We start from the raw sequence: 25288 nt of genomic DNA, 5'->3' as shown, positions 1-25288 counted from the left end.
AACCCTAATGCCACCCAGGAAGGATTAAAACAGAGACACTACAGCAGTTATTGTACAAGTCATACACCTCTGACTGAGCAACACGCAACATCCCCTTTGAATGAAAACAACAGAGACATGGGAGGGCCACCAAGCCTCCCCAGTTGTGCTGGAAGCGTTTTCAGATAGCGCTTTGCATTCCCTCAGTTGCAAGTTTGTGTCTCACGTTTGCTGCCCCAAACTTACTTGCTCCACCAGGAAAGATGCCAAATGCACCTGGCTGGCCTAATCTATGACCTCCTGAGCATGGGAGTCATATAGGGATGCCACGAGCAAGACTCAGAGGCTGTGCAGCTCCCAGGGCACTCACATCTGTTAACACAGGTCCTCTGACATCGTGGGGGAGAGAGAACAGAGTTAAAGCGGGAGACGAGGACACCTGAGCAGCCATAGCTCAGGGCTGTGAGCACAAGGTGAACAGGGCTGGGTCAGACCACTCCAGGAAGGACCAGGCAGGGAAGCCATGGAAGGTGCAGGAGAAGTGGAAAAGCTCCTGTAAAGTAAATTTGCTATTCATACCCTCCTGTTTTCTGGAGGAGAATGAGAGGAACAAATGCCAGTTCTGTGAGGACAGCAGTGGCCCACAGCCTCCCGTTTCTCTCACCAACAGTCTCTTCACCTTTTCACACCCCCAAAGGCCAAGTCAGCCACTGGCTGCTCGTTGTTGCCTCCTCCAGCAGAATGCTGGAAATTGCTCTCCCGGCCAAAAAACTGCTCTGGCAGCCACAAGCAGAAACTTCTACTGCAGGGCCCCAGCACCACCACTGTTCAAAGACCAATGAACGATGAACGTGTTACCTTGGCTTTCAAGCAACACCGGGACTGACCCAATCCAGTACCTTCTGTACCTGTGCCACAAGCTTAGGTGTACTACAGACAGACTGCAAAGCAGGGAAAGGAATCAATTACGATAATAATGAGATTGATCTGGAAAGCAGGAAGTTGTTAGAGGGCGTTAACTCCCTCTTAAGGCAATCACAAGTATAACCATCAAAAGGAAAGGATAAAGTTGTCCAAAAAATATTACCGAGCATTATCCTGATCAGGATAAAGACGGTATCGAAACAACAAGCAAGGATAAATAAGGTGACATATTTCCCATGAGAGTACTCTCTTTCAAAGAGATATCGCACACTGAAAGCAAGAATCATGACTGGCAGATGCCGGTGTTGATATAAATGGCAGTGGCGCTATCAGCAAAGGGTGAAGAACTGAAGTGTCAGGATGAGAAAGGAGAAGACAGAACACTTCTCAGCACTGTCAAGAAGCTTGCCTGACATCATCCTAATTGCTATCAAAAATCCTGAAAGCCACAACTGGGACAGACAGGCCGACAATGCTTAAAATAAAACCACAAGTAGGCCCAGAGGCATAATCAATTTTAGGTTTTGACAACCAAATCCAAACCAACGAGTGTAATGTTTTAAAGTTTGCTTCACCTAAAAACACTGCATTTCTAATCTTGCCAAACCAAAGATCCATTTCACTCGGTGCAGAAGATTCCTCACAGTCCAAAAATTAAATACTTGTGTTTGGATATTTTCGGAGAAGATACACAGAAGCGGAGTTGCTCTGTCAGGATGAGGATTCCTACTTCACAAGATACATCAGTCATTCAATACTACTTCATTGCTGTGGCTTTGATTCCCCTTCTCTACCTGAGACAATTCAAACTTGTCCAAGTCTGGGCTCTAACTATCACTACCTTATCATACAGATTACAGTCTTCACAAGTAAATACAAAGCTTCCTGCTTTTACAAACAGAAACCTACTCTGTGTCCTGCACAGATCTGGAGAAGGGACAATTTCTGTTCACACAGCAGGTGCCCTGATCAGATGCCTTGTGCATATGAAGACAAAGGCTCCTCCTCAAATTTCTCTAGCCTGCTTGCTACCATTATTGAGTCAAAGAAACAGAATTAATTTAAATTAACGGCCCTGTTTTAATACCAAGTTACAACAAGTAATGAACTAAACTTTATTATAAACACGTGTCCTTCATTGCACTTAACCACCCACTACACCAAGAATAAGAACTTGAGACATTCACCATGGACACAGTGCACGTAACTTGCAGGTTAGCTCATCTTTTATCCTGTCTTAAGCAATAAGCGCTACATCCACGGCAAAAAAAAATGTCATGGCATGAATCCTCATCACAGAATGCTCCATTCAGGCTGGTGGCAGGCACAGGACAGGGCCCTATCTCAGCAAAAGTGGCAAGTTCAAATCCATTCAGGTACGCATAGGAAGGCAAACAGGAATATCCAGTAACTAAACCAGTGATGAAATGCAGAAATGTAGCTCCCCCTTTTCCAACGGTTTGTCCCGAACTTCAGAAATACTGTCAGAGCAACTGAAATTCCACTTCTGGGGAAGTTCAGTATTTGTCAAAAATATTTTCTCTGTGTCTAGATTAAAATAAAAATCCTACTGCCACCCAAACCCCACCTGTACAACAAACCTGACAATTACAAAGGAGTCTCCATTCCCACTTTTTTTTTTTTTTTTTAACCAATCCTGGCACCTCTGCAACTTGCACCTTAGGCAGTTACATTTACAGTTGAACTAAACCTAGATTACTCATCAGGAATTTCATTAGAATAAATACAAACCAGGAGTATAAGTAGGTCCACTGACTTTCTTGGCACCTCTCACATAGTTACTTAAAAATGGTCATGTAAAAGAATTTAGCTAAAATATAGCGTATAGCAGCAACAAAATGCACTGGCCAAACTAGACTGGAAAAATGTTTACTTTGCATGAAAATTTCAATAATACACTGAAATCTTATTGTTCTTTAATTACAGGAAAATAAACGGCAAAAGATAAGTGCTAAAAATTTAAAGATCTGAAGGACATAATGAAGTCTTGATTTTATACTTGCAAATTCAATAACAAGAATTAAAGGAAGTTGGTTGGCCTGTATTTGTTCTGTGGATCATGAGAATGCTTCTGACTCAAACTCATATATTTGGTGATGCCTTACCTGCAACTCTTCAGTCAAGTGGATTCTTTCAAAACCAACTCAATTATCAATACTTATCAAGAAGAATTACAAACACACTGCCTTGAAATGAGAAGAACTAGACAGGACTGTGACTGTTTCAACTGTACCTGTTTCATATTCACATTATCCATGCTAACATGGATATGAACTGAAATGTGTCAATTAAAAATTATGACGTGTAGCTTAAGGGTAGAAACTTCCAAGCTTATAAAAATTAAGTTTCTTTACTAGGAATACAACTATAATACAAATAGGTCTTTCTTTAATGGAGAAGAAAAAAAAGGGGGGGGGTGGATTGTACAAAGCAGTACTCTGGTCTTCCCAGACCTTTTTTAATAGCTGCTGTATGTCAGAGGTGAAGGGTACAGTCCATTTTTGACCTTAAACACACAGACAGTGAAGCATTTTATATAAGAAGAGCTATAAAAGAAAATGTTACTTCAGCGTTAACAGGTAGTGAGGTTAATTCCACCATTAGCTCAACAGCAGTACATTTGTACAGGGAGAACATCTAACATCCTGAGAGGATCTTCATCCCTATTAAATAATGACAGGTTTCTTTCTTACAAGGTTTACTCCTTCCGAGTGAATCACATTTTTGGCACCTTTGTTTCCAGCAGATGTGCCAATTAAGAGGCTCGCACTGTAAGAAGCAGTATTACCTTTCCATGCCAACTTTCAGTCTTTATGGATGGGCTCATTCATATGCAGAAGGCAAGCGCAGCAGCCAAGACATTTTATACCCCAACAGCAACCAAAGTTTTCTAGATATCTTTGCCAGTTGACTCTTAACTATGTTCTCTTGAGCCAAATATATTTTGAGAAGAACAGCTTTATAGGCCAGAGTGTACATGAGTACAAATAAGAAAAGGTCTCTGAGCCTCAGCTGAGGGATCAACCTCTTGCTTCCCCTTCCAGCAAAGGAAGAGGAAGAAAGGCAAAAGTGGACAGAAGCGGCAGATTCACCCGGCCATCTGCCTCATGCAGTAGTGTTGCAATGCCTGTGTAGGAGGTCAAAATGGATTTCTCAACTTAAATAAATATCTAGAAGGCAGATACACTTATTTTTCAAAACAAAGCGCAGACTTCTGACGTCAATGTAATTTCTTGCTAATTACTATTGAGAAGCTAGTCTTCTCTCCCTAATAAGGGAATTTCTGTATTCTCTTGTCATCCCTATGAAGTCCTATATTCATCAAAAGAGCTTAAGCACTACAATGCCCTTTTATCCCCTTTATTAGAGAAAGCAAAAAGCCTCAGACTGAGATTGATGAAGGCCAGCCCCTCCTGGCTAGGAAGCAGCCTAAGTCAGCCAACAAGAAGATACAGAAAAAGCCACAGAGCACAAGTCCCATATTCACATCAAGGCCAGCCCAGGCCAAAGGGAGACACCTCACTCCCAGGAAGCATCTCTTCTTGTAGTGCAGCAAATCAACTCGAAAGCAAAAGGTCAGAAGCTTGTCCTTATTTTAAAAGGAAACAGAAGGATGTGGCAGCAGCACCATCTCTGCTCAAAAACCTGAAAATTTGGAGCTATAAAGTCCACACAGGTGGGACTCAGCAGACCAGATTCGAGGAGGGGGTGGGGGAAGGAAGGCAGAGGCTCAATTGTTGCCATGCTCTGAACGAATCTTCTAGATCAGGCCATTCATGGGAAAATGGGACTTTCCCAGGAATGTCCCAGCAGGGCAGGAATGCCAGTCAAGTGAAGATTTGCATCCTCGGCTCCAGGTACCATTTGTAAATCCAGCCCAAAATGTCCCAGCAACATCTTCCTAGGGAAGGCAGCTGTGACATATCCCTACAAATCCGGAGCTGAGATTTTCAACAAAAATATTAGGCCCACTAGGCCTTGCTATGAGGAACTTCAGTCATAATGAGATGAACGTGAAGGGAGGGTCGAGAGTACATAAATTAAGCATTGTGAGGAACAATATTCATCTGCTGTAATGTGTTGAGTACATACAATATATATCCTTTCAGGAGAGAGATCTATGAAGTGATATCTAAATCAATGTGCTGAAAAGACAGACTGGCCCTGAATAAGAACTAGAAATATTTTAATTACATTTCTGAAAGGAGCTCTGTTCAGAATGGTCCTTCCCTTGGACCATTTGCTTGCAGTTCAAGATTACATGAAAAATTCATGCTAATCCTTCAGTTTCTGTCTGCAGAAAACCACTAGTGTCAGGCAGTGGGCAGCTCTCAAGATCCACTCCAGAGGCAAATGCTTCTCACCAAAAGCCAAAATTTAACTCTTGGTTAAGTAGCTGATGTTCTATACACAGCCCCCTGCATAAAGACACACACACAACTTCAGGGATCGGAGATTCCCCAGGGCTCTGCCATGCTGCTCTGCCGCCCAGATCAGGGCTTTCGTCTCAACAGCAGCCTTTGGCAGGTGAAATTTTTACACAATTAACACATTTAACTTTTTTCCTCCAGAGATGGCATGTTTTCTGAATAATAAAAAAACTGAGGCAGGTTTAGTAATACTTCAATCACATTAATTAGGAAATATTCATTTTTATGCAGCTTTTTATATCCATCCAACTACTGATGAATAAATGACTCCAGGTAAAACTCAAAATTGCATTGATTCATTTAAGCCCTTTCTAAGAAGCATTACATTTAAAAATAAACTAATTCCTATCTATCCAGAAACAGCAGGTAAAACTACAAAGTTAATATGCAAAAGAAAACTTTAGAACTGCAAATGACTTGCCAAATCTGCTTTGCATTTTTATTTTAGACCACATTACTGCAGTGTCTTACAGGTCAGCTGCCAAACTGAATTAATCTGCTATATATTCTCCAGTCCACAATGTTTGTTCAAGGTTTTTACGCTGGAAGCTTCTGAATTTCTCCAAGTTCAAAACAATACACGTTCACAAGGAAAAGTTGTTGAAAAAATTCAAGGATGGAGGATGTTTCAAAGGAACTTTGTCAACGCTTTTTTTTTTCTGGCAGTCTCTCAAAAGCCTTCGTTTTCTAATCTCCAAGACATCAGAATTCAGAGAAATGAACTGTTAAGGAATGTTACCAGACCTTTTACATGAAAACACAGCCAAACACAGGCAGCATGAGTAAATAGCTGATATAAAGAGCACCATCTACTGACAGGCCGCATTTTGACAGACCCAGACAGTTTCGCAAGGCACTGCATGGGGCTTCCAGATAATCCAGCTTTCTCTTGGAGATGTGTAGTACTTTTCACATTTTCCTGCTCACCTGTCCTGTTTCTTGTAAGCCATTTAAGCTGTTCTGCTCGCGGCTCACAAGACAGCCCAGTCACAAGGCACGTTCCAGCCGTCAGGCCCCCCCACCTTCCTATTTCTCTCCCGTTTCACTTTGTCATTGAAGCTTCCAACGTGGAGCTGCTCCCCCCTTGTATGTAGCTGCTACACAACCACTTTACAATTATAAATTACCATTTCATTACCAGCTGTTTATGAGGGCATGTTTCTAAAACCTCCTTAGTGAACAAGGATTCTCCACTTAAGTCGAACACTTGTGAACTGTCCCTAGACAAGATTCAACCCCCTCACAATTCCTGAAAGCTTCAAGGTTTACATGAGATTAAGTATCTCTCCATGTTCTCACAGAAGAGATTACTTGGAGTTGGAAGTATCTTCCTCACTTTTATCCTACTGCTGTTTTATTTCTTTGAACACAGCACTATAACTTTTTATTTTATGACACAATTATTAGCAGAGGGACATAAGAAAAGGCTGTTTCCTGACAGACAAGAAAATATTACCAACATCCACAAATGGTTCTGATTCTATTGGCTAGCATAATCAGAAATAACCTTTAGGATCATTTCTAAACCCAGGCATAATACACAGTAGAAATATATATTTGGAGAGAATAAAAACAGTAGATTAGAATAACTTTTCTAGTAAGTTGACCAAAATTCACTGGTCCTTAAACCCTTCACTAACAAACATAAGAACCACTTCTGATAATTAATATTGAAAGTGAAAGTATAAAAGAAATATTCATGCATGTTTTTTGCTTTGTGTTGTTTCACCGAATAAAACATCAGTAACATAACCAAAGCTTATCACTTATATTTTTATATTTCAAGTTTGCAGATGACACCAAGCTGAGTGGTGCAGTTGACACATCTGAGGGACAGGGTGCCATCCAGAGGGACCTGGACAAGGTCAAGAAGTGGGCCCATGTGAACTTCATGAGCTTCAACAGGCCAAGTGCAAGGTCCTGCAGCTGGATCGGGGCAACCCCCGGTATCAATACAGGCTAGAGGATGAAGGGATTGAGAACAGCCCTGTGGAGAAGGACTTAGGGGTACTGGTGGATGACAGATTGAACATGAACCACCAATGTGTGCTTGCAGCCCAGAAGGCCAATTGTATCCTGGGCTGCATCAAAAGGCGTGTGGCCAGCAGGTGGAGGGAGGTGATTCTGCACCTCTGCTCTGCTCTGGTGAGACCCCACCTGGAGTCCTGTGTCCAGCTCTGGAGCCCTCAGCACAGGGCAGACATGGACCTGTTGGAGAGGGGCCAGAGGAGCCACAGAAATGGTCAGAGGGCTGGAACAGCTCTGCTGTGAGGACAGGCTGAGAGAGTTGGGGTTGTTCAGCCTGGAGAAGAGAAGGCTGCAGAGAGACCCTATTGAGGCCTTTCAGCACTTAAAAGTGGATTATGAGAAAGATGGGGACAGATTTTTTAACAGAGCCTGTTACAGTAGGACAAGGGGTAATGATTTTAAACTAAACTAAAAGAGGGTAGATCCAGGTTAGACATGAGGAAGAAATTTTTTACAACAAGGGTGGTAAAACACTGGCCCAGGTTGCCCAGAGAGGTGGTAGATGCCCCATCCCTGGAGACATTCAAGGCCAGGCTGGACGGGGCTCTGAGCAACCTGATCTGGTTGAAGATGTCCCTGCTCATGGCAGGGGGTTGGACTGGATGACCTTTGAAGGTCCCTTCCAACCCAAACTATTCTATGATCCTATGAATATTCCAAAGGTCAATGAAACTCAATTTGCTGTTTTTATACAATAATCCTTATCAATCTGTTTATAAGAGGATTAAAAGAAAAACAACCAATATGAGCTTTTCTAAGGGAGAGGTTGTACTCAATTTGTTTGTACATGTGGCAGATTAATATCCATTAACAAAATTGTAAGAGAAACTTTCTAATACATAGAAAAATTTCAAGTTCTACTTTGGTTTATAGTCCTACTTGATTGTGTCAGCACAGATGTCTTATTCTCCTAGTGTATTTGCATGCAGCAGCGACAATTTTCTGATTTTACCTCTCTTCCTCAGTTCTAAGACTTATAAATACAGTAGGGTATTCAGACTCATCCTATAAGTTACTCTTCCTTTGCACTTTATTTCACCTTCCGCAGTCAAATTCCCTTTTGCTGCACATATTCTTCTACTTTGCCTGATCTCCACCATACACCTACTATATCTGCAGCCTATACCTTCCTCAGCTTTTTCTTTTGATCCTTTTTGCTCAGTCGTATATCCCATGCTAAGAAATGGATAATTTCACTGCTCCCCATTCTATTGTTCATGTAATTATTGCACTGGATTCTACCTTTCTCCGGAGGAAAAAAAAAAAAAAAAAGAAACAAACAACAACAACAACCACAACAAAACAAATAAAAACAAACCACAACCAAGTCTCCTGTTTCACTGTAAGGTCGCCCAATTCTCATCTCTTACACATTAGGACAAAGTGAAGCATTTGGTAAAGCTGATGAAGTGGTGAAAAATCAGAACACATTTGCTTCTTAAGGTTACTACTCTTTCAGATTGGTATCTCCTGTTCCTCCTCCTAATCTGATCCAGTCTCCTGATAGCTCCATATAGACTGCACTTCCACAGACTTTTCTCTCAGCAGCAACCACAGCAAAGCGATAAATACAACAAGAATGGCCAAGTGATTGAAATAAGCCAAATTAACAAGGAAACGCTGCCAAAGGGGACAGTTCTCACTGGTTGCTCATGACCAGCTAGTAGGGAGTACTCTATCACTAATAAAAGCCAGAGTTAGATAATTCAGCTGGATGATAAATTGATCACCAACTCACTGAAGTCAAAGAACTGAGCGGTCAACTCAATAAAATGAGAGAAAGCAGGGGCTGGGGACTGAGACTTGCTGCAGGAGATACACCACTAAATGGGGTGCTCCATCATCAGCTCCGTTCAGCCAGGACACACTGCCAGTCCATCCTGACCCTCCCCACCCCAGCAGAAACCTTTGTAACACCCTGAAGGGAACCAGGTTTGTCAAAAAAACAAAACAACAACGGGGTGGGAGGAAACAACCCCCAAACCCAGAACAAAACCCTGACCATGGCACAGGGGTATGGAAGGAAGCAGATGATGAACACTGTGAAGTAAGAATTTCATCAACAATAAGCTGGTTTTACTTGCCATCATTGTGCCAGGAGCTAATTTAATTTTCGAGTTCAGTTTCATCTGTTCAGTTTGTGTTTTTAGAATCACTTGCAATTTGCATAAAATATTTTAGAGCACAACAACAGGATGCACTCCGGTGGTTTTTTCCCCCCCCTAAATGTCAGGACTGTTCACATAACCTGACTACATTATACAGTTTTCTTTTTGGAATCGAAGGCTAAGACAACCTCCTTTCCAATTATTTTTCTTTTTGGCTTTTATCAGCATTTTGTGTCCTTTGGAACCTGGAAACCAGGGAGGGGAAGCAAAAGTCAACAGGAAAAAAAAGGTAATATCTTATACTGTTTTCCTCCCAGCAAAAGGCAGAAGGGGCAATATGTACTAATAGGCATGTACAACTAATCAAATTTCATCTGAATTTGGGTGTTTAATCAACATGCTGAACACCCACCAGACCTAAGCATTTCATTTGGCACCATTCTTTATTTTTTGTCCCCTTAAAAAATACTTTTAAAAACAAAACCCTTCCAATACTAAATTGTTTCAACAGCGAGTAAGGGAACATGAAACAACAGCTATGGAAAACAAACCTGATAATTATTCAGGCAAAAAAACTTTTCTGAAATAATCTGCTGCTGGTTACTATGGACAATTAACTATAGTTTGCAAGCCATAAAGTAGCCTTCCCTACAGAAAAAATAAACAGTAGTGACAGTTTAATAAGCATGAACATTAACAAGCACTTCAAATTCTTCTTCTGCAGTCAACAATAAAGGTTTCAGGAAAGCTTAGTACATGGAATAACATGTTCAGTTTTCCTCATCAACTTCACAAATCACCATCTAATGCTGAAATGTTGACAATAAAGATATTTGTTCTTTAGGACAAACCTGAAAAAAAGGCATAAATTCTGAGTCACCAAAAAAAGTAAGTTTGAGACAGTCTTATATCTGAAGTAGAACATACGATTGTGATAGTCTTTATCTCCAGAAAAAGCTTTTCTGTTCAAGCGGCAGGGATATTGATTATTTAAAAATACATCTTCAAACCTATACAGAAGCCTTATTTAGATAAAAGACTGTATTACTGGCGTAGGTATGCTGAAGTTCCGTCGCATCTACCTTTTCATAATGAAAATACATTTACAAAATCCTTCACGATCTAAAGTGTACTGCTAAGATTGAAAGCAATCAGCCTTGAATGAAAGATGAATTAATAGCAGTTCTAAAACCATTAGATACAGACTATATTGTCATGCTTTTGTTTAAAGCAAGGAAAAAAGGCAAGAAAAGTAGATGGCGTCTAGGTCAGCAAAGTCATCAGTAGTTGATGGATGCACTTACAAACATTAGAGAAGAAAAGAAAATAGGCAGAACATAATATCCACTTATGAGATCCTCTACGTTAAGGACAGAAAAAAGGCCTCGAGATATGCTGTAGCTCTACCTTGTCGAGAGCTGAAGTTTTTCTATTTTTAGATATGCATGTCAAGGACACATTTAACCCTAGAAGTGCAGCTTGATGCATCATCACAATATTCCTTCCTAGACAAGGGTAAAATTAGAAATATTCATTCTACCAAGTACCTCTTCTACAAACAGCCCCTACCAGTAATAACTACAATCTGGGTGAGGATCTAGGAGGTCAGGGAGATGGAAGAACAGATGCTCCAGACCAGCTGTGTGGTGACCTCCAGGTAGGCAGGAAATGCGATGTTTATGTTGAAGAAATGGCCAATTTAACAGCTTCCTATAAGCCAAAACACCGGCTTTGCTCCTTCTGCCCAACAGCCCAGGCTGCTGCTCCAGCTGCTTCTACTGCTGCACTTTTTGAGGGTGCAAGGAGAAGGGTCACAGCTGTGAGCTGCTGTGGGACAGAAGAGGGACACAGCTGCCTCCTGAAACACACGTTGAGCTTCTCCAACCGCGCACTCGCAGTCAGACTGGTGGGAAGCCCTAAGCAGACTCTGCTGGTTGTTCCATCTGAATGAGGCATGGGCAGGCTTCAGCAGCACTGCACCGCCTGGACCAGGATCAGCATCTCCCGTGTCAGGCAACAGTTTGCAAAGCAAATTGAATACTACATCAGTCTAACGCTGACTCTAGTGAATTCTTTTCTCTCCTTTACGGGCTACATAAAAAGATACAGGGTCTGGGGATAGTGAGATCAGTTTGGCAGGTGAAGACAAGACCGAATTGGTGGGCAGAAGATGGCAATGTGTCCATCTGTAGGGTCTCACAGGGCTGGCAGACCACAAAGGACAGCTGGTATACTTAGAGAATAGGAAAACACAAATTTGCATGACAGTTCAAAAGGTAAAATAAGCAAATAGCCTAAAAACAAGAGGTTATCTCTCTCCTCTTTTTTAAACTATAGATTTGTTGAAGGAATTTGATCCACATTCCCTAATCTCTTAAAGGGAAATTACTTGTGATGTTTGATGCCACTACCACCAGTAGGATTTGTCTTTTCCACGTGCTGAAGGCCTCAGCTGAACATGAACATTGACACCTCAAATTCAAAGAAACATACTGCTGTACTGCTTCCTCCCTCTGCTCTCCCATTGCAAACTTACACTGCTTTTAGTTTAAGAGTGTCATATTTGGATATCATTCTTAGTTTTGAACTAATCCTGCAAATGCACAGAGTGATTAACAACAATATAAAACCACCCTATCAACATAACTAGAAGCACAGAAGTACCAGAAGTGGGACACAGGCACTTAAAGCCATCCCCAGGCTGAATCACTATATTGAAATTCCACTTAATGGCATCACAGCCAAGGAAACCCCACGCTACTTACAAATCAGTTGGTCAAAAAACTTAAAGAGGGAAAGGGAAGAATTGTCTCTGATTGAACACAACATTCTTCTTTCTTTCTGCTTTCCCCTCTGATAATACACAGCATCATAGAAAACGTCTGCTTTAACATTTGGGAGATGTTTCCCTGCTCCCTGCAGTGGCACATCAGCTACACAGTAATCTGCAGCTGACTGTGGAATAGAGATGAAACACAAACACTTCTGACTGAAGTCCACATTCGGAAACAGCTAAAAAGAGGCAGTATTTGCAAAGTGTGAAATGAAAGCACACTGAAAAGCCTCCTTGATTTCAGAGACCCCAAATGGGACAAGAGATAGCCCTCAGAGGCAAACACCATGCACACTCTAGTCCTCATCCGCCAAATACTTCCTAGTTTTAACTAGTCCTAATTATCATCATTCTTCTGTAGCTGAAAAAACTAAGCCACAGTGCAAGAACTTGACTTCTAGTGAAGAACAACAGGCTTCTGAAGTCCAAGACTAATTAAGAGCAATGAGAAAAATGAAACACACACACTCCAATCATTTTCAATCCAAAGAATAGAGGGTTTTTTTCAGACTAAGCAGTATTTGCTTGCCAGATGATCATCTTGAACATAGCCATATATTAATAGATGGGACTTGTCTATCTCAAGTGTTTAAAGTATGATTTTTGAGGTAAATGCAGCTTCTGAAATACGGTCTCTTAACACAAGGTTTCACCTCCATCAGACATTAACAGCCATTTCAATATCAAACGCAGAGGCCAGTTAGTAAGGCAGAGGACAGAACTGAGTTGGAGATCCAAACACCTAACCTCAAGTACCAATGCAGTCCTCAAAGCATAGACAGACTCAGCTGAGCAGTGCTCGCTGCAGATCTGCGCTCCTCCAACCATGCCGACTGGATCTCCACCAAATGTAGCAACAGTTTAGACACCCAGCTCACATGCAGATGCTTCATTTAAGTTGCACTCATCAGCAAGCTCAATTCCACCCACAGAACCTGAGGGAAGGCACCACCCTGCCCCAGGCCACCCCTTCCCAAACTCTCCTCATGAAATCCCTTCCCTCCCTAACGCATCTCTGCACCGGGGGAAAGCTCAACAGGTTGATAACACAAGCAATGCCCTTCAGATATTATCACGGCTACTACAGTCCCACATCCCTTGTGTGATCGTGACACATTTCACTCCCATTGCTCAGCAATTATTTTTCAAAATGAAAAAGGTTCCACGTTTCTCCCTACAAGTAAGCCTACAGCAACTGCTAATCAGTTTTGTCAGAAGTGTCCAACAAACACATGTGGCAGATTAATGAAATTATTGTTATAACTCAGACGAGATGCACTATTTGCAGAACCCGTAGTGCCAGCAGTGGAACATTAAACTGCTTCCCCATTTTAAATGCTAAATTGGTTCCATAATACATTTTGTAATCCCTCTAATCACAGCGCTATTATTCTTTACCGGGCAATTCTGTGCTTTTCCTTCCCCATCAATGCAGCTGTGTCATTAAAATACTGCTTTATTTTTGAAGCAGCCTCTATGAAGCCCTTAAAGTAGCTTCAAAGTGAAAGCAGAGGGTTTGGATGGCTTTGTGGAGCAGCTTCACAACGAGGCAAGCGGCAGAACTGGCACGCTCAGTACATTATGCATCCACACGCTGCATGGAATTGCTTTTTCCTCTAAAAACAGTTCTATCTTTTTATCTATATTTCTTTTTCCCCGAAGAGAAGTTCTTTTAAATAACTTGTCTGTGTCTATAGTATCAGACATCCCACTTATTTCTAGAGTACTACCATGGCTTTTTACTGCTTATGTTTGTTAATACATACCGCAATCACTGCTCCTTTTTACACTGGTGTAATGAGAAAGAACACAAATTTCACATTGATAGCTTTCACAGGACAACAGGAGCCAGCTCAGACTACATTTCCCTCCGTATGCTCCCCCAGCTGCCTCTTCGGCACCATCTGCTCCCGCCTGCCCCGTGCGAGGGCTGCGCTCGCTCCCTGCGGCACAAACCAGCCCTTGGCTGGGGTTTGGGCCGCCCCGAGCGCATCGCGGGGTCACAGCCCGCACCCAAACACCTCGCCGTCCTTCACGCACACACACGCACACACACACACACCACGTGTGCGCAACCACTGAAAATGTTTTAATCGTTGTGGGTTTTTTTGGTCAAAGTCCAACTGTAAAAAGCCTGACAAACAGAATTTCACTTTATGTTGTCACCTGATGGTCTGAAGTCATGGATAGAGCTTGTGCAGATGAATTTCATAAAGGATCCATTTAAATAGTTTGGAAGGTCAATCAATAGTGATCTTTGTAAGTAAGCTTCATCTGTTCTGCTTATACTCCTCTGAAGAGCTAAGTATTAGTCTGAGTTAATTATTTGGATTTCCTACGGAGAGAAGGAACAGAAGCAACAGGAAAACAATCCCACCTTGTGATGGGGGGTGAGGGAGAAGGAATGAATAATGGTACTTTGCCCTTCTTTTGCCCTCACTGTCCTGGGCAGAGCACAACAAACTGATTCAGGCAAGATCTCCCACTCACACGTGGCTGCTGTGAGGGCAGGAGATAATTTCAGAATCCCCAGGCACACAGTCAGGGCAAACAGGATGAACAGGAGGAGCCAGATCTTTTATGCTGAATGTATAAGCCTTGCTGCAAAAATATGAGCCTTCATTTTACACTATTTATAACAAGAATGGATGACACAGCAATGGGGAAAAACATGCTGCAGCAAGAATACACTTGGATTCTGAATCAGGCATTTGTCCTCCTATGATGAAGTGGCTCACAGGACGCAACAGAGAGAGACGTTTCTTGTTTTCCTGGCTCATGACAATGTAAATTCTGAACCAAGCAGCTATATCCCGCACTACAGGTAGGGTTACTCCAGCACTTCATTCACACCAGTAAAACCCCAGAGTGATAAAACATCAGCCTCAGCTGCCTGAAACGTACCAGGGTCACCCAGCAGCCCTGTGTCACCTCTCAGGATAAAAGCTTCGTTCACTGCACGGTTCTGAAACTTTAAACTTCAGCCAGACGTCACAACCACGAATGACAGGCTGAGAGAGGAAGAGGTACATACACATCAAATATTTCAGCCCTCAGTTTAGAAGTGAGCCCACTAATTATTGTGTATCACTAATAATCATAGAATGAGACATCAGAAAGGCACATTGACCTGAAGTGTAATTATTTCAACTATCTGATATTAGCGTTTACCAAATATTTTTAATTCCACTTCAGACAAACTGTACACTTAGATTCTGTACCTATTTTTGCCAATCATAAAGAAGACCCGATGCAATAAGTGGTGTTTTGTCATTATTACAGTCAAAGCGTAGGGAGAATTTTTTAAAAAAATCATTATAAAAAAAAAAACACGCACCATATCTATTGGCTTTCATTGTGGTGATCTGATGTGGACACTGGTAATCTGTTAACTACTTCTCCACAAAAATCCATTAAGAAAAGCAAACTTTCTGTTCAGTAAAGGAACATTTCACCATCCAGGGCCTGCACCTCCACTGCAATACACTGCAGTTCAATCTCCATCCCACCAGCTGCGCAGCCTGAACACAGAAGCAGGAGGAGCAGAACAGCCCAGCCGGGGTTATCCCGAACCCTCCCTTCAACAGGTGAAATGTGTGTTAACTTCAGCCAGTCCAGTTTGCGTTCTTGTTCATACCTCCTGTGGCCACCAGAGGTTTCACCAGAGGGGGACAATTGGAAGAGAAAGTAAAATGGTAAAACCTCATTGCTTTGGCTCAGTGTTTCTCAAACAACTGGACAAAAAAAAAAAAAAAAAAGGCAATTAAAAAAAGCAGGGAGGTGGGGAGGGAAATAAAATGGTCTCAGCGTCCTAAGCTGCTATGCTGATGAAAGCATATCTTCCACCATACCTGTCACCAGGACCACTGCTTGGAAAAATACTGTTTCTCATCCCATCTATTTTAATAAGCTTGACCGAAAAGGATAAACACTGTGAAGCTGAAGCTACTGATTTAAAAACCTGGAGAATTCTTCTAGAAAAGTACCTTTTCTATTATCTTGTTAGAGAATAGTACCAGGACATTTTTATTAAAAAAAAAAACAAAAAAAAAAAAAACAAAAAAAAAAAACACCAAACAAACACAAACCTGACAAAACACTTTTCTATTTCTAAGACAGATTTTATAACACCCCTATGACTCAGAAGCCTTCTCTTTTGTGCTTGGACATTTCATCACACACTTGACGCACACTGCAAATACTTCCCGAGCAGGGCAGAACTCCCTGGGACGCCAGAGGAGCTGCTTCCACCATCAGTCCTGAACTGAGCCCAGTAAGCAAAGATAAATTCTCATCCTCTTGTCACTGAGTTCAGTCAGCCCTTCAGTGTTTGATATAATTTTTTAAAAAAGCAAAGGCGTTGGATTTTTTTAAGAAAGCAAGAGCAACCAAAAGAATTCATGAACTACACTATAACTAAAAGTACAGTCTAGTGTTGCCTATATAGAACTTAACAACAGAAGGCAAGATTAAATAGAAATCTCACTTCAATTACCAGTTTCTTTTTGTAGTTTTCATGAACATTTTAAAGGACTGTTAATATGTCTCCAAGTCAGATACTGGAACAGGCTGCCCAGGGAGGTTGTGGAGTCTCCTTCTCTGGAGACATTCAAAACCCGCCTGGACATGTTCCTGTGCGACCTCACCTAGGCGTTCCTGCTCCAGCAGGGGAATTGGACTAGATGATCTTTTGAGGTCCCTTCCAATCCCAAACATACTGTGATACTGTGATAAAAACCTGCCCTTGCTAACACAAGATTTAAAAAGTCTAACCGTAGTGGCTGCCATTAAAAAGCCCTTATTATTTGCTACTTCTGCTGCCACATAAGGATACAAAGTGTTACCACCAGATATGCACACCTTACTTAGGAATCAAAACTCCCTGAATTAAGTGACAGAGCAGATGTGGGTCTCGTGCTCACAGTGACCAGAGCTTTACAAGGGCAACATGTGGGACGCCTTGATGAAAGTTATAACTTCTGTAAGAAACGATTTTCTGAATCTTGCCGGGGAAGCTGCCTTCTGTTGAAGCCGACGCTCAGAGAAGTACAGGGCTTCTAAAGTATAGTAAAACTTCTTTAACAGAACTCCACTCTGTAACTCCAAATGTCCTGACTCATTGTGTTTATCTAGAGATAACTATGATAATAAAACTAAACAGACTAAACATAAGAGCCGGAAGTAGTATTTTAATGAAAAAATATAAGAATTCTAGAAAACACACCCAATGGAGGTTAGATGTAGAAGATGTTAAAGAATAAATATGTATTTTAAAATGTATATTAAAACCCATCCTTGCTTTCTCCAATGATATTTTTTGCTCTGTAAAATTGTCCACACAACTGCCTGATTTTTTTAATACCATGAACACTGAAAAATCAATTACTGACCAAGAAAGTGTGTATATTGTTACACAGATACACTTCAAAATAAATATATAAAACAAAAAAAGCTAAGTATTTTTGCACATCAGGTCAGATATTAATAAACTTGGCCTCTTCTGGACTTGCTCACATTTATAACAAGGTGGTTCCTTAGGGAACCAGCTGAGGGAGACTAAGATCGTTGTTCCATTTTCTGTTAAAATTCTACCTCAGTCAGCCTATACAAATTAGATTCCATCCTCATCAGGAACTCCTAAATGAGCAATACTTCGCTCATGCTACAGTTTCTGCCGTCTGCATCCCAAATATAGAAACAAACACTTGCATTCCCCTATTTACACCACATTAGCTGCATAAAAAGGAACTTTAAATCTGTCTATAGCCTATGAGTTACTCCCGTTCTGCAAGTCCATAGCTAAGAACAGAAAAAGGACACGTTTCATTAGAAAGGAGATTTTCTTTGGACAGCAAAACCTTAAAGCAGCCAGGGGTTTAAAGTGCTGGAATTGGTGTCAACGAAGACAAATTAGAAAGCCGAAAGCACAGAAGATGGTCTATAAGGCACCTTAAATTGCATTCGAGATGTTGTATTGCTTTGTGCAATGTAGGTCTCATTCCTGTGGATATAGGTATGTGTTGATGTTACTTGAATACACAAGATCACAAAGAAAGCTTTTCGAAAACAACTGAGCAATAAGCAAATATAAACCAAAAGGATCTGCCCACAATGTTTTATTTACAATTCTCTCCTCTATTCCTGCTCATCTTTCCACTGTACAGAAACGATTGCATGGATGAAGTTTCATAATGACAGCTTAATTCAACTCCGAAAGCCACACAAGTTACAAACCCAACTCCATATTCACATTTTTGAGGACAAAACAATGCAATTTTTAAATTTAAGGCAGAGTAAGCCAGAAAAGACAGGCCACCTCAGGCTGTAACATATGAATCCAAACGAAAAACATCACCAAGTTAATACCACACATAAAAAGCAAAGTTAATAACAAGGCAGCAACACTTTCAGAAAAACAGTCCACTTCATTGGCTTGATACTATTATGCCAAGCTTATTCCATCAAGCAAAATGTTTAGTTTTGTTTGGTGGCTTCTTTGGTTTTAAACCTGAAGCATGCCCAACTTTCTAAATAAAGCTCCTGCAATCAGACGTAGGAAAGCAGCAGCTGATTTCAGCGCTTTGAGAGCACTGCGCTTCCCTGCTCCCCGGCCATCTCCAGCACGGACAGCCTTGGAAACGGGTTTAAGTCCATCAGTCCAACAAGTACAGCTCAGACAGTGGAAACTGGCTTCATTACATTAAATCACCAATACATTTCAGCCTCATTTTCCACTAGCATGAGTCTCTTGCAAGCAAAGACAAGCTCAATCTGCCAGTGTTGCACGTCAGCTACACGTAAGCCCATTCTCAATCGGAAGCCTCATCGTGTCATTCAGCTTCTTCATGTCCAAGCTTGTAAGATCTCCTCTGAGCTCAACACACCTCCTTAGCTTTCAGTATGGGGCAGATTTCCATCTGGTGATTTTGAAACATGGGCAGGGTTAGCTTGCCTTTGTCTGCAAAAAGCTGGACAGATGTATATTAGCTGAGCCTTTTCTCAAAGCCCATCCAAAATGTCACGGTCTTGTTACCAAATGGATGATTCAGAGCAATTAGCACAAACATGTTCTGCAAGGGTTCAAGAGAAATCAGCAACGTGCTTGATAACTGGACTGCAGATAGCAGTGATTTTGACCAATGCCAACCTGTACAGGATCTAGTTCAGTGATTTAGGACAGAATGAAATGAGTTTAAATTGTGCTTATTTAAAACTAGGTATTATAGTCAAAAATCAGAACAGAGAATTCATATCAAGCCTTTATTGTCAAGGCTACAAGGCTCAAAATGTTTAATGCCACTTTATTCTAAAAAGTGAAATACATCCCAACTGTATGCATATTATTTCTTAAATTTATTATACTGATGACAGTAGGAAACACTCTTAATTTGTTCAGTCATTGAATTAATTGTCATTGCCTTTTTTGGACCTTTAAAAATGAAACATTTTATCTGCTCTATTAATTCCCAATGTGTCAGATTCAGTAAAAACTCAGTTTTCCACTCTGCAGAAACCACTCATTAAATGCCGGGTTTAGGCCTTTAAAGGTCAAAAAGACTGATAAGGCTTTTAAAGAATCTCTCCAAATTTTATGTTTTTAACATTACCTTATTTTTATTTCTAGTTAAAAACATATCTAATATGATACATTATCATCCAATACTCCAAGCATCTGGAGCACATTCATTCATCTGCACTTGGTCGTCATGTCTGCTGCACACAAACAAGAAACAGCAGCTTACAAATGAGAACAGACACTTCACTTGTCTTTAGAAATTCATCTCTGAAGTATGTTTACTCACTGACATACCAGACACAGAAGAATTGACCTGGTATTTTCCCTAAAATTAGTTAATAGTTTAATAAACTCAGTCACCCATATAAAAATCCATATATTCATATATCCACAGAACTTTTCCCTTATCTACCCCATGAAAAATAAACAAGCAAACAAAAAAAAAAAACCACTACTCAAGAAAAACACAACTATTCCCATCCTGGTTGTTACTCAAGTCATTTGGGAGAAAAGTCTCCACAGTGCCTGAAAAAGAGAGATTCCGTTATTCCATTATTTTAATTATCTTCATCTAGAATAAAATAGTGTAATGTCCAAGATGTGTGTGGGCTAAAACCCCACGGCAATACCTTGCTTCTGTTACATCCACTTCCTCAGACTGTTACTTTTGCAGCTTTGTATGTTTTTAACAGAACGAAAAATGTTTTTTAAGCAGTAGCCAGGACTTCCAAGAAGCCCGGGTTCTTTAAGACTCACCAAAATAAATACAAACCCAGCCCTACCTACCTTAGATATTTCTGGCTCCACTTGTTGTTTCTTGGGTGTCTCTTTCGACTCGGGCTCTTTTGGATTACTGGTGTTCTTAACAGAGGGCGATTCAACTCCCTCGCCTTCAAGTTGCAGATTAATACCTTCTGTGGGGACAGGGTGATCAATACCATTTGGATTCAGATTGCAATGGATAGCTGGGAAAAAAAAATACGAGAAAGAGAAAACACTGCTTAGGAAAGAAGAACTCAACTTTACATTTGTCATAAGTGCTGAGAAGCGCCACGTGGTAACCAGAGCTATGTCAGATCACGGCAAAAAGAACTGTCTGCAGCTTGACATGTATTCAGGGTGAGATATTTGAGAAAGAAAGTGAGAGGCAATGTAGTGCTGTAAAAGGCTATTTACTGCAGACTACTGTGCTGAGCTGTGCTCTGCTGGATTCACTACAGCATCGAAGACCCCCAACTTACAGCTTCTCCTAGGGTAGGGAAATGTACTCCATGTATTCATTGTTCAGCTGTATCTTTTTTTGTTTTCTAGGAAAGCAAGTTAAAAGTTTTTCTATTACATTTTAAATTACTACAACATTCTAGCTCCTAAACAATGTGGGATAAGTAAGCTGTGCACTGCAAGCTGGTCTCTGCACCAAGTAATGACTTACCCGGCTGATTATCTCTCCTTCAGCACTTTATACCACTGCAAATTACCACCTACACCATCCTAACAAGCAAGAGGGATGTGCTCTCTAGGAGCATATAATGAAGTGTGGAGTAATGACAGCAGAATAAGGCAAGCAGCCAGAAGAACAAATAAAACTAATGCAAACCATACCACAGAAATGCACATTTAAAATTATGGCAGCAGTTTAATCATTTTCTGTCTGAAATTTCACACTTCCAGCAATCACATAGAGAGCAGCCTTAAGAACCTCTTTGCATGTGCAGCAATTTGAAAGTGCATAGGTCCTGAGGCAACTTCCCCTTCACGTGAGTATCTGATTTGTGCATCTGTGTTCCTGGGTAACTGCGCTACTTTTAGTGCAACTCATAATTAATGGTCCCAACTTCCCTGTACGCAAAAGAACTTCGCTCAGATATTGTGGTGCGATGTTTGACAGCCCTGAATAGAAACCCAAAATACAATGTAAAGCCAAAATAAAAGCTGCCCTTTTACTCTTGCTTGGCTTAGTAGCAAAGCATGGGGAGCAGGGAAAGGAAGGAGGACTGACAGTTTCTACCAGCTACGGACCAGCCCTTGAAAGCCTCACGTGAAACAGGCTGAAGCAGCAGAAGGCGAAGGGTCCTTCAACTGCAGAACCTTTGAAAATTCATTCATCTGAAATCTCAGGGTCTTCCTTGAAAATCTTGAGCCTAAATTACAGAAATTCCTTGGAGCAGAACTAAAGTGAAGGCCAAAAAGTTGGCCTTTTCTCCTTTTTCAAAAACATCCTGATATTTGTAAAAGATAAGTGATCTGTCCAAGCACTATAACACCTACATCTGCAAGCTAGGGATAGAAACATTTCCTATCTTCAAGTCAAAGGAACATTGTGAAGGATAACTCATTAACAACACTGAGTGATGGAAAGCAGTAAAGAATTGCAACATGCTTTATTACAAATTGCAGCCATTTTATGGAGAAGAATAGAAAAATACATCACTGGCCCACAGAAAAACAGTAAATGAAACTAAAAACACAAAGGCAACTAAATTTCAGTCTCACTGTGAGTAGCTGTAGGGGATTAGTCCTGGACTTCTTTTACCAGTATGTAAAAGACGGAGGGATGCCCCTCCGAATAGTCAATTCTTTAGGAGACAGCCTGAGAGGAAGAGGAGTAGGAATCACTAGACCATGGGATGTCCAGAGCTGAGCCCTGCAGAGACCTCCCCTGGTGAAGGGAACAGGAGAGGTGACCGATGCAGAGCTTCTGAAGTGAGGCAGGATTTCTACTGGCTATCCCAGGGACCATCACGGGAAAAGGATTTCCAGCTAAAACTCTCTTCTCAAAAGGGATCCTCCATTTGCTTAGGCCTTGCATGGGGAGTTGTGGGTTTGCTTTAAAAGCACTGAAAACCCTCTGAAAGTTTTTTTAGGAACTCCTGAGTTTCCCTTTCAAGGCAGCAATTTCTCAAAAACTTTTTTTTTTTTTTAAATTTGAACAGGGAAAAAAAAACACATAAGGAAAATGGGTCTGCAGCAGCCTGTGTGGCTCTGTAGCCCTACTAGGGCAGGCATCTGCAGTTTCTTCCTGATACCTATAGAGCTGCTACAGAGCCCCATTTTCCAAACCAACTCTGCAGAGCTCTTCCCTAAGTCCAGCTGCAGCTCTTCTTGCAAGTCCCCTTCTTCCCGAGTTTGAATCAATTCTGTAGGTTGCTGAAGGCAACGCAAAACCAAATCCCATCGTTCTGGCACCACCTCTCACTGGTAAGGAGGGAAAAATAGATAACTGTCTTCAAGTCCCTCCTTTCCTCCTACTGGTGTTCCCCGTCACACTGAGTCAATCCAAAACATAAATGCTTAAACCGTAATAATTTTAGCAGAGGTATTTCCTAACTTTTGAGACCTTTATTTCTAGGTACACCCCACACCTTACCCTTCCTAGATTTGGCTTTTGTCACGGCTACAATACAATGGAAATGAACCTGAACACAGCCGCTGCTTGATTTTTCCCCTTGCAGGTCCTTTTTGTGTGTCAGAGGAAATGCAAAATCCTTTTTACTTCTGCAGTGGAGCTAACAGGCTTCACCTCCTCTGGCTGTGTGGCCGTTATGGGGAGGTATCCAGAACCTGCCAAGCTGTTATGATGAAGGGAGTCTTTGGGCCTTTTAAGCTCCCATAGAGGTTTCAAAAAGATATTAATTTGTGGTTTACATTTACAATAGTGTGTTTTAAGATCTCAAAAGAATTCTCTCTGTCCTACATCATATCCACCTGTCATCTATCTCCTCTAGATGATATTTACCTACCTGAAAGAAACAAGTAATTGCTAATGACTAATTTGCTTATCCTCCAGACCACAGAAAAGATGGATGTGATCCACCAAGACAGACTTTTTCACAGCCCAGTGATGACAGAAATTGTTCTGTTAGTAACCAAATTCCTCCTTGACAAAACATGGGAGATATCCTAAACAACCTGTAAAAGTACTCCCAACACATCCTGCTCCAGCAGGGCCTGGAAATTAGCAATGAATGACAATTGGTAGGGAATGGGGTCCATAAAAGTCCCTCCAATTTTCTTCTGCAAGGATCTTGCCTAGCTGACCAGGAAGACTCCTGCATACACCTTTGAAACACTAACATACCTCAGCAGCACCCAGAAACAGGCAGTTTTTGGCTGTCCACCCCCTTCCAGTGCTCCCTAGAGGGAATTCACAAAGCACAGTGGGACTTAGTGCTGCCTGAAGAACACCACCAGCAGCAACCTTCCTCGGGATTGCAGCTCCTCCCTTCCCAGGGCCTCCAAACAATACAGATTAGGGAGGAAGATGGTAGGGGATGGACAGGGAGCGCCTTCTGGGTTACTGCACTGATTTACCACGCATTACAGGGAGCAAATAATCCAGATTTCTGATGACATGGTAGCATAAGCCTCACCTGGATAGCTTAAAAAAGAAATAAATCACATGGCAAGATGCTGCTTGACTCTTAGTCCATCATTCTTTCACGAGTAATGAATGTTAGTGCTGTTTCAACAATGCTTTATATTGGGATCCTTCAGGATACAAGAGAGAAAAAAAATCGGAGAGGCTGTTAGCGATTACATAGATGCCCATTACCTTTTTATTGGAAAGACATCACTGGTTGAAAGAAACACAGGCTGCCCCAGGAAAGACTTTTCCAAAGTTGCTGATATTAGAGGAGTGGGGGAGACAACTGGTTTTATTTCCTAGGGGTAGAGGGAGAAGGAAAGAGTTCATCTCTCTCTTTCACCCCCATCATAGTCTTGGCTTACCATACACCTGGACTGAATCTGTTCCTTCAGGAAGACTCATCTAGAACAAGAGCCTCAGCATGGGGAGATGGCAAACTGAAGGGTCCGAGGGAAAAAAGCAGAGGTGAGGACAAATATCTCAGCCACTTGTCAAAGCTAAGCTCTCTTTGCCATGAGCCATCTCCAGGTAGCCAGCTCTACTGTTTTTCCCCTAGTGCTGCCTCCAACTTTCAGCTATGCAGAGGGTAAGAAGGAATTAATATTTGCTTGCATGGGTCTGTTATTTCCTGTTACCACACAGAAATAATTTTTTCCATCTCTGTGGCAGAGGTGGAGCTCTTGCCTCCTTTTAAATGTCAATAAAAACCATAATTGTACCCTTTTGAGATTTGTTAAAAGTGGGGAGAGAGGTCAAGGCCTGGTCAATAACAACATATTATCTTCTTAAATCAGTACCCTATATAATTTTAGCTAGATAAGACCAGCTCTAAACTCACGATTAACTATGCAAAACTAAAGGGGCTGGGGTGCTGAGACAACCCAGGCTTAACACCCTGTGGAACTGAGCCTAAGCAGCTCTTATAAAAGAATAATGAATCACCAACTTTATCACAACCTGACTGCTCTGACACTCTTAGCTGACTCTTCCTAAATCTCTTTCAGGACTTAATGGCATTCATCTGGAAAATATTCTACCTACAAAGTATTTTTTTTCCAAAACACTTGTCCAGGCCCTTACTGC

General features: G+C 41.4%; 1 protein-coding gene across 3 annotated transcripts in view; it reads right to left on the bottom strand.

Moving 5' to 3' along the window:
* The window catches only part of SAMD12 (sterile alpha motif domain containing 12), a 167107-nt gene that overhangs the window by 126292 nt on the left and 15527 nt on the right, over nucleotides 1-25288 (bottom strand). For all 3 annotated transcript variants that reach the window (XM_082043937.1, XM_082043939.1, XM_082043938.1), the window contains exon 2: nucleotides 20626-20804. In XM_082043937.1, coding sequence (XP_081900063.1) covers nucleotides 20626-20804 — 179 coding nt within the window. The remainder of the gene's footprint in view (nucleotides 1-20625; nucleotides 20805-25288) is intronic.

The sequence above is a fragment of the Streptopelia decaocto genome, assembly GCF_964273445.1.
Source record: "Streptopelia decaocto genome assembly, chromosome: 2".
Lineage (NCBI taxonomy): Eukaryota > Metazoa > Chordata > Aves > Columbiformes > Columbidae > Streptopelia > Streptopelia decaocto.
Note: the sequence above shows the minus strand (reverse complement) of the source record. Positions and strands in the feature narration are given on the sequence as shown.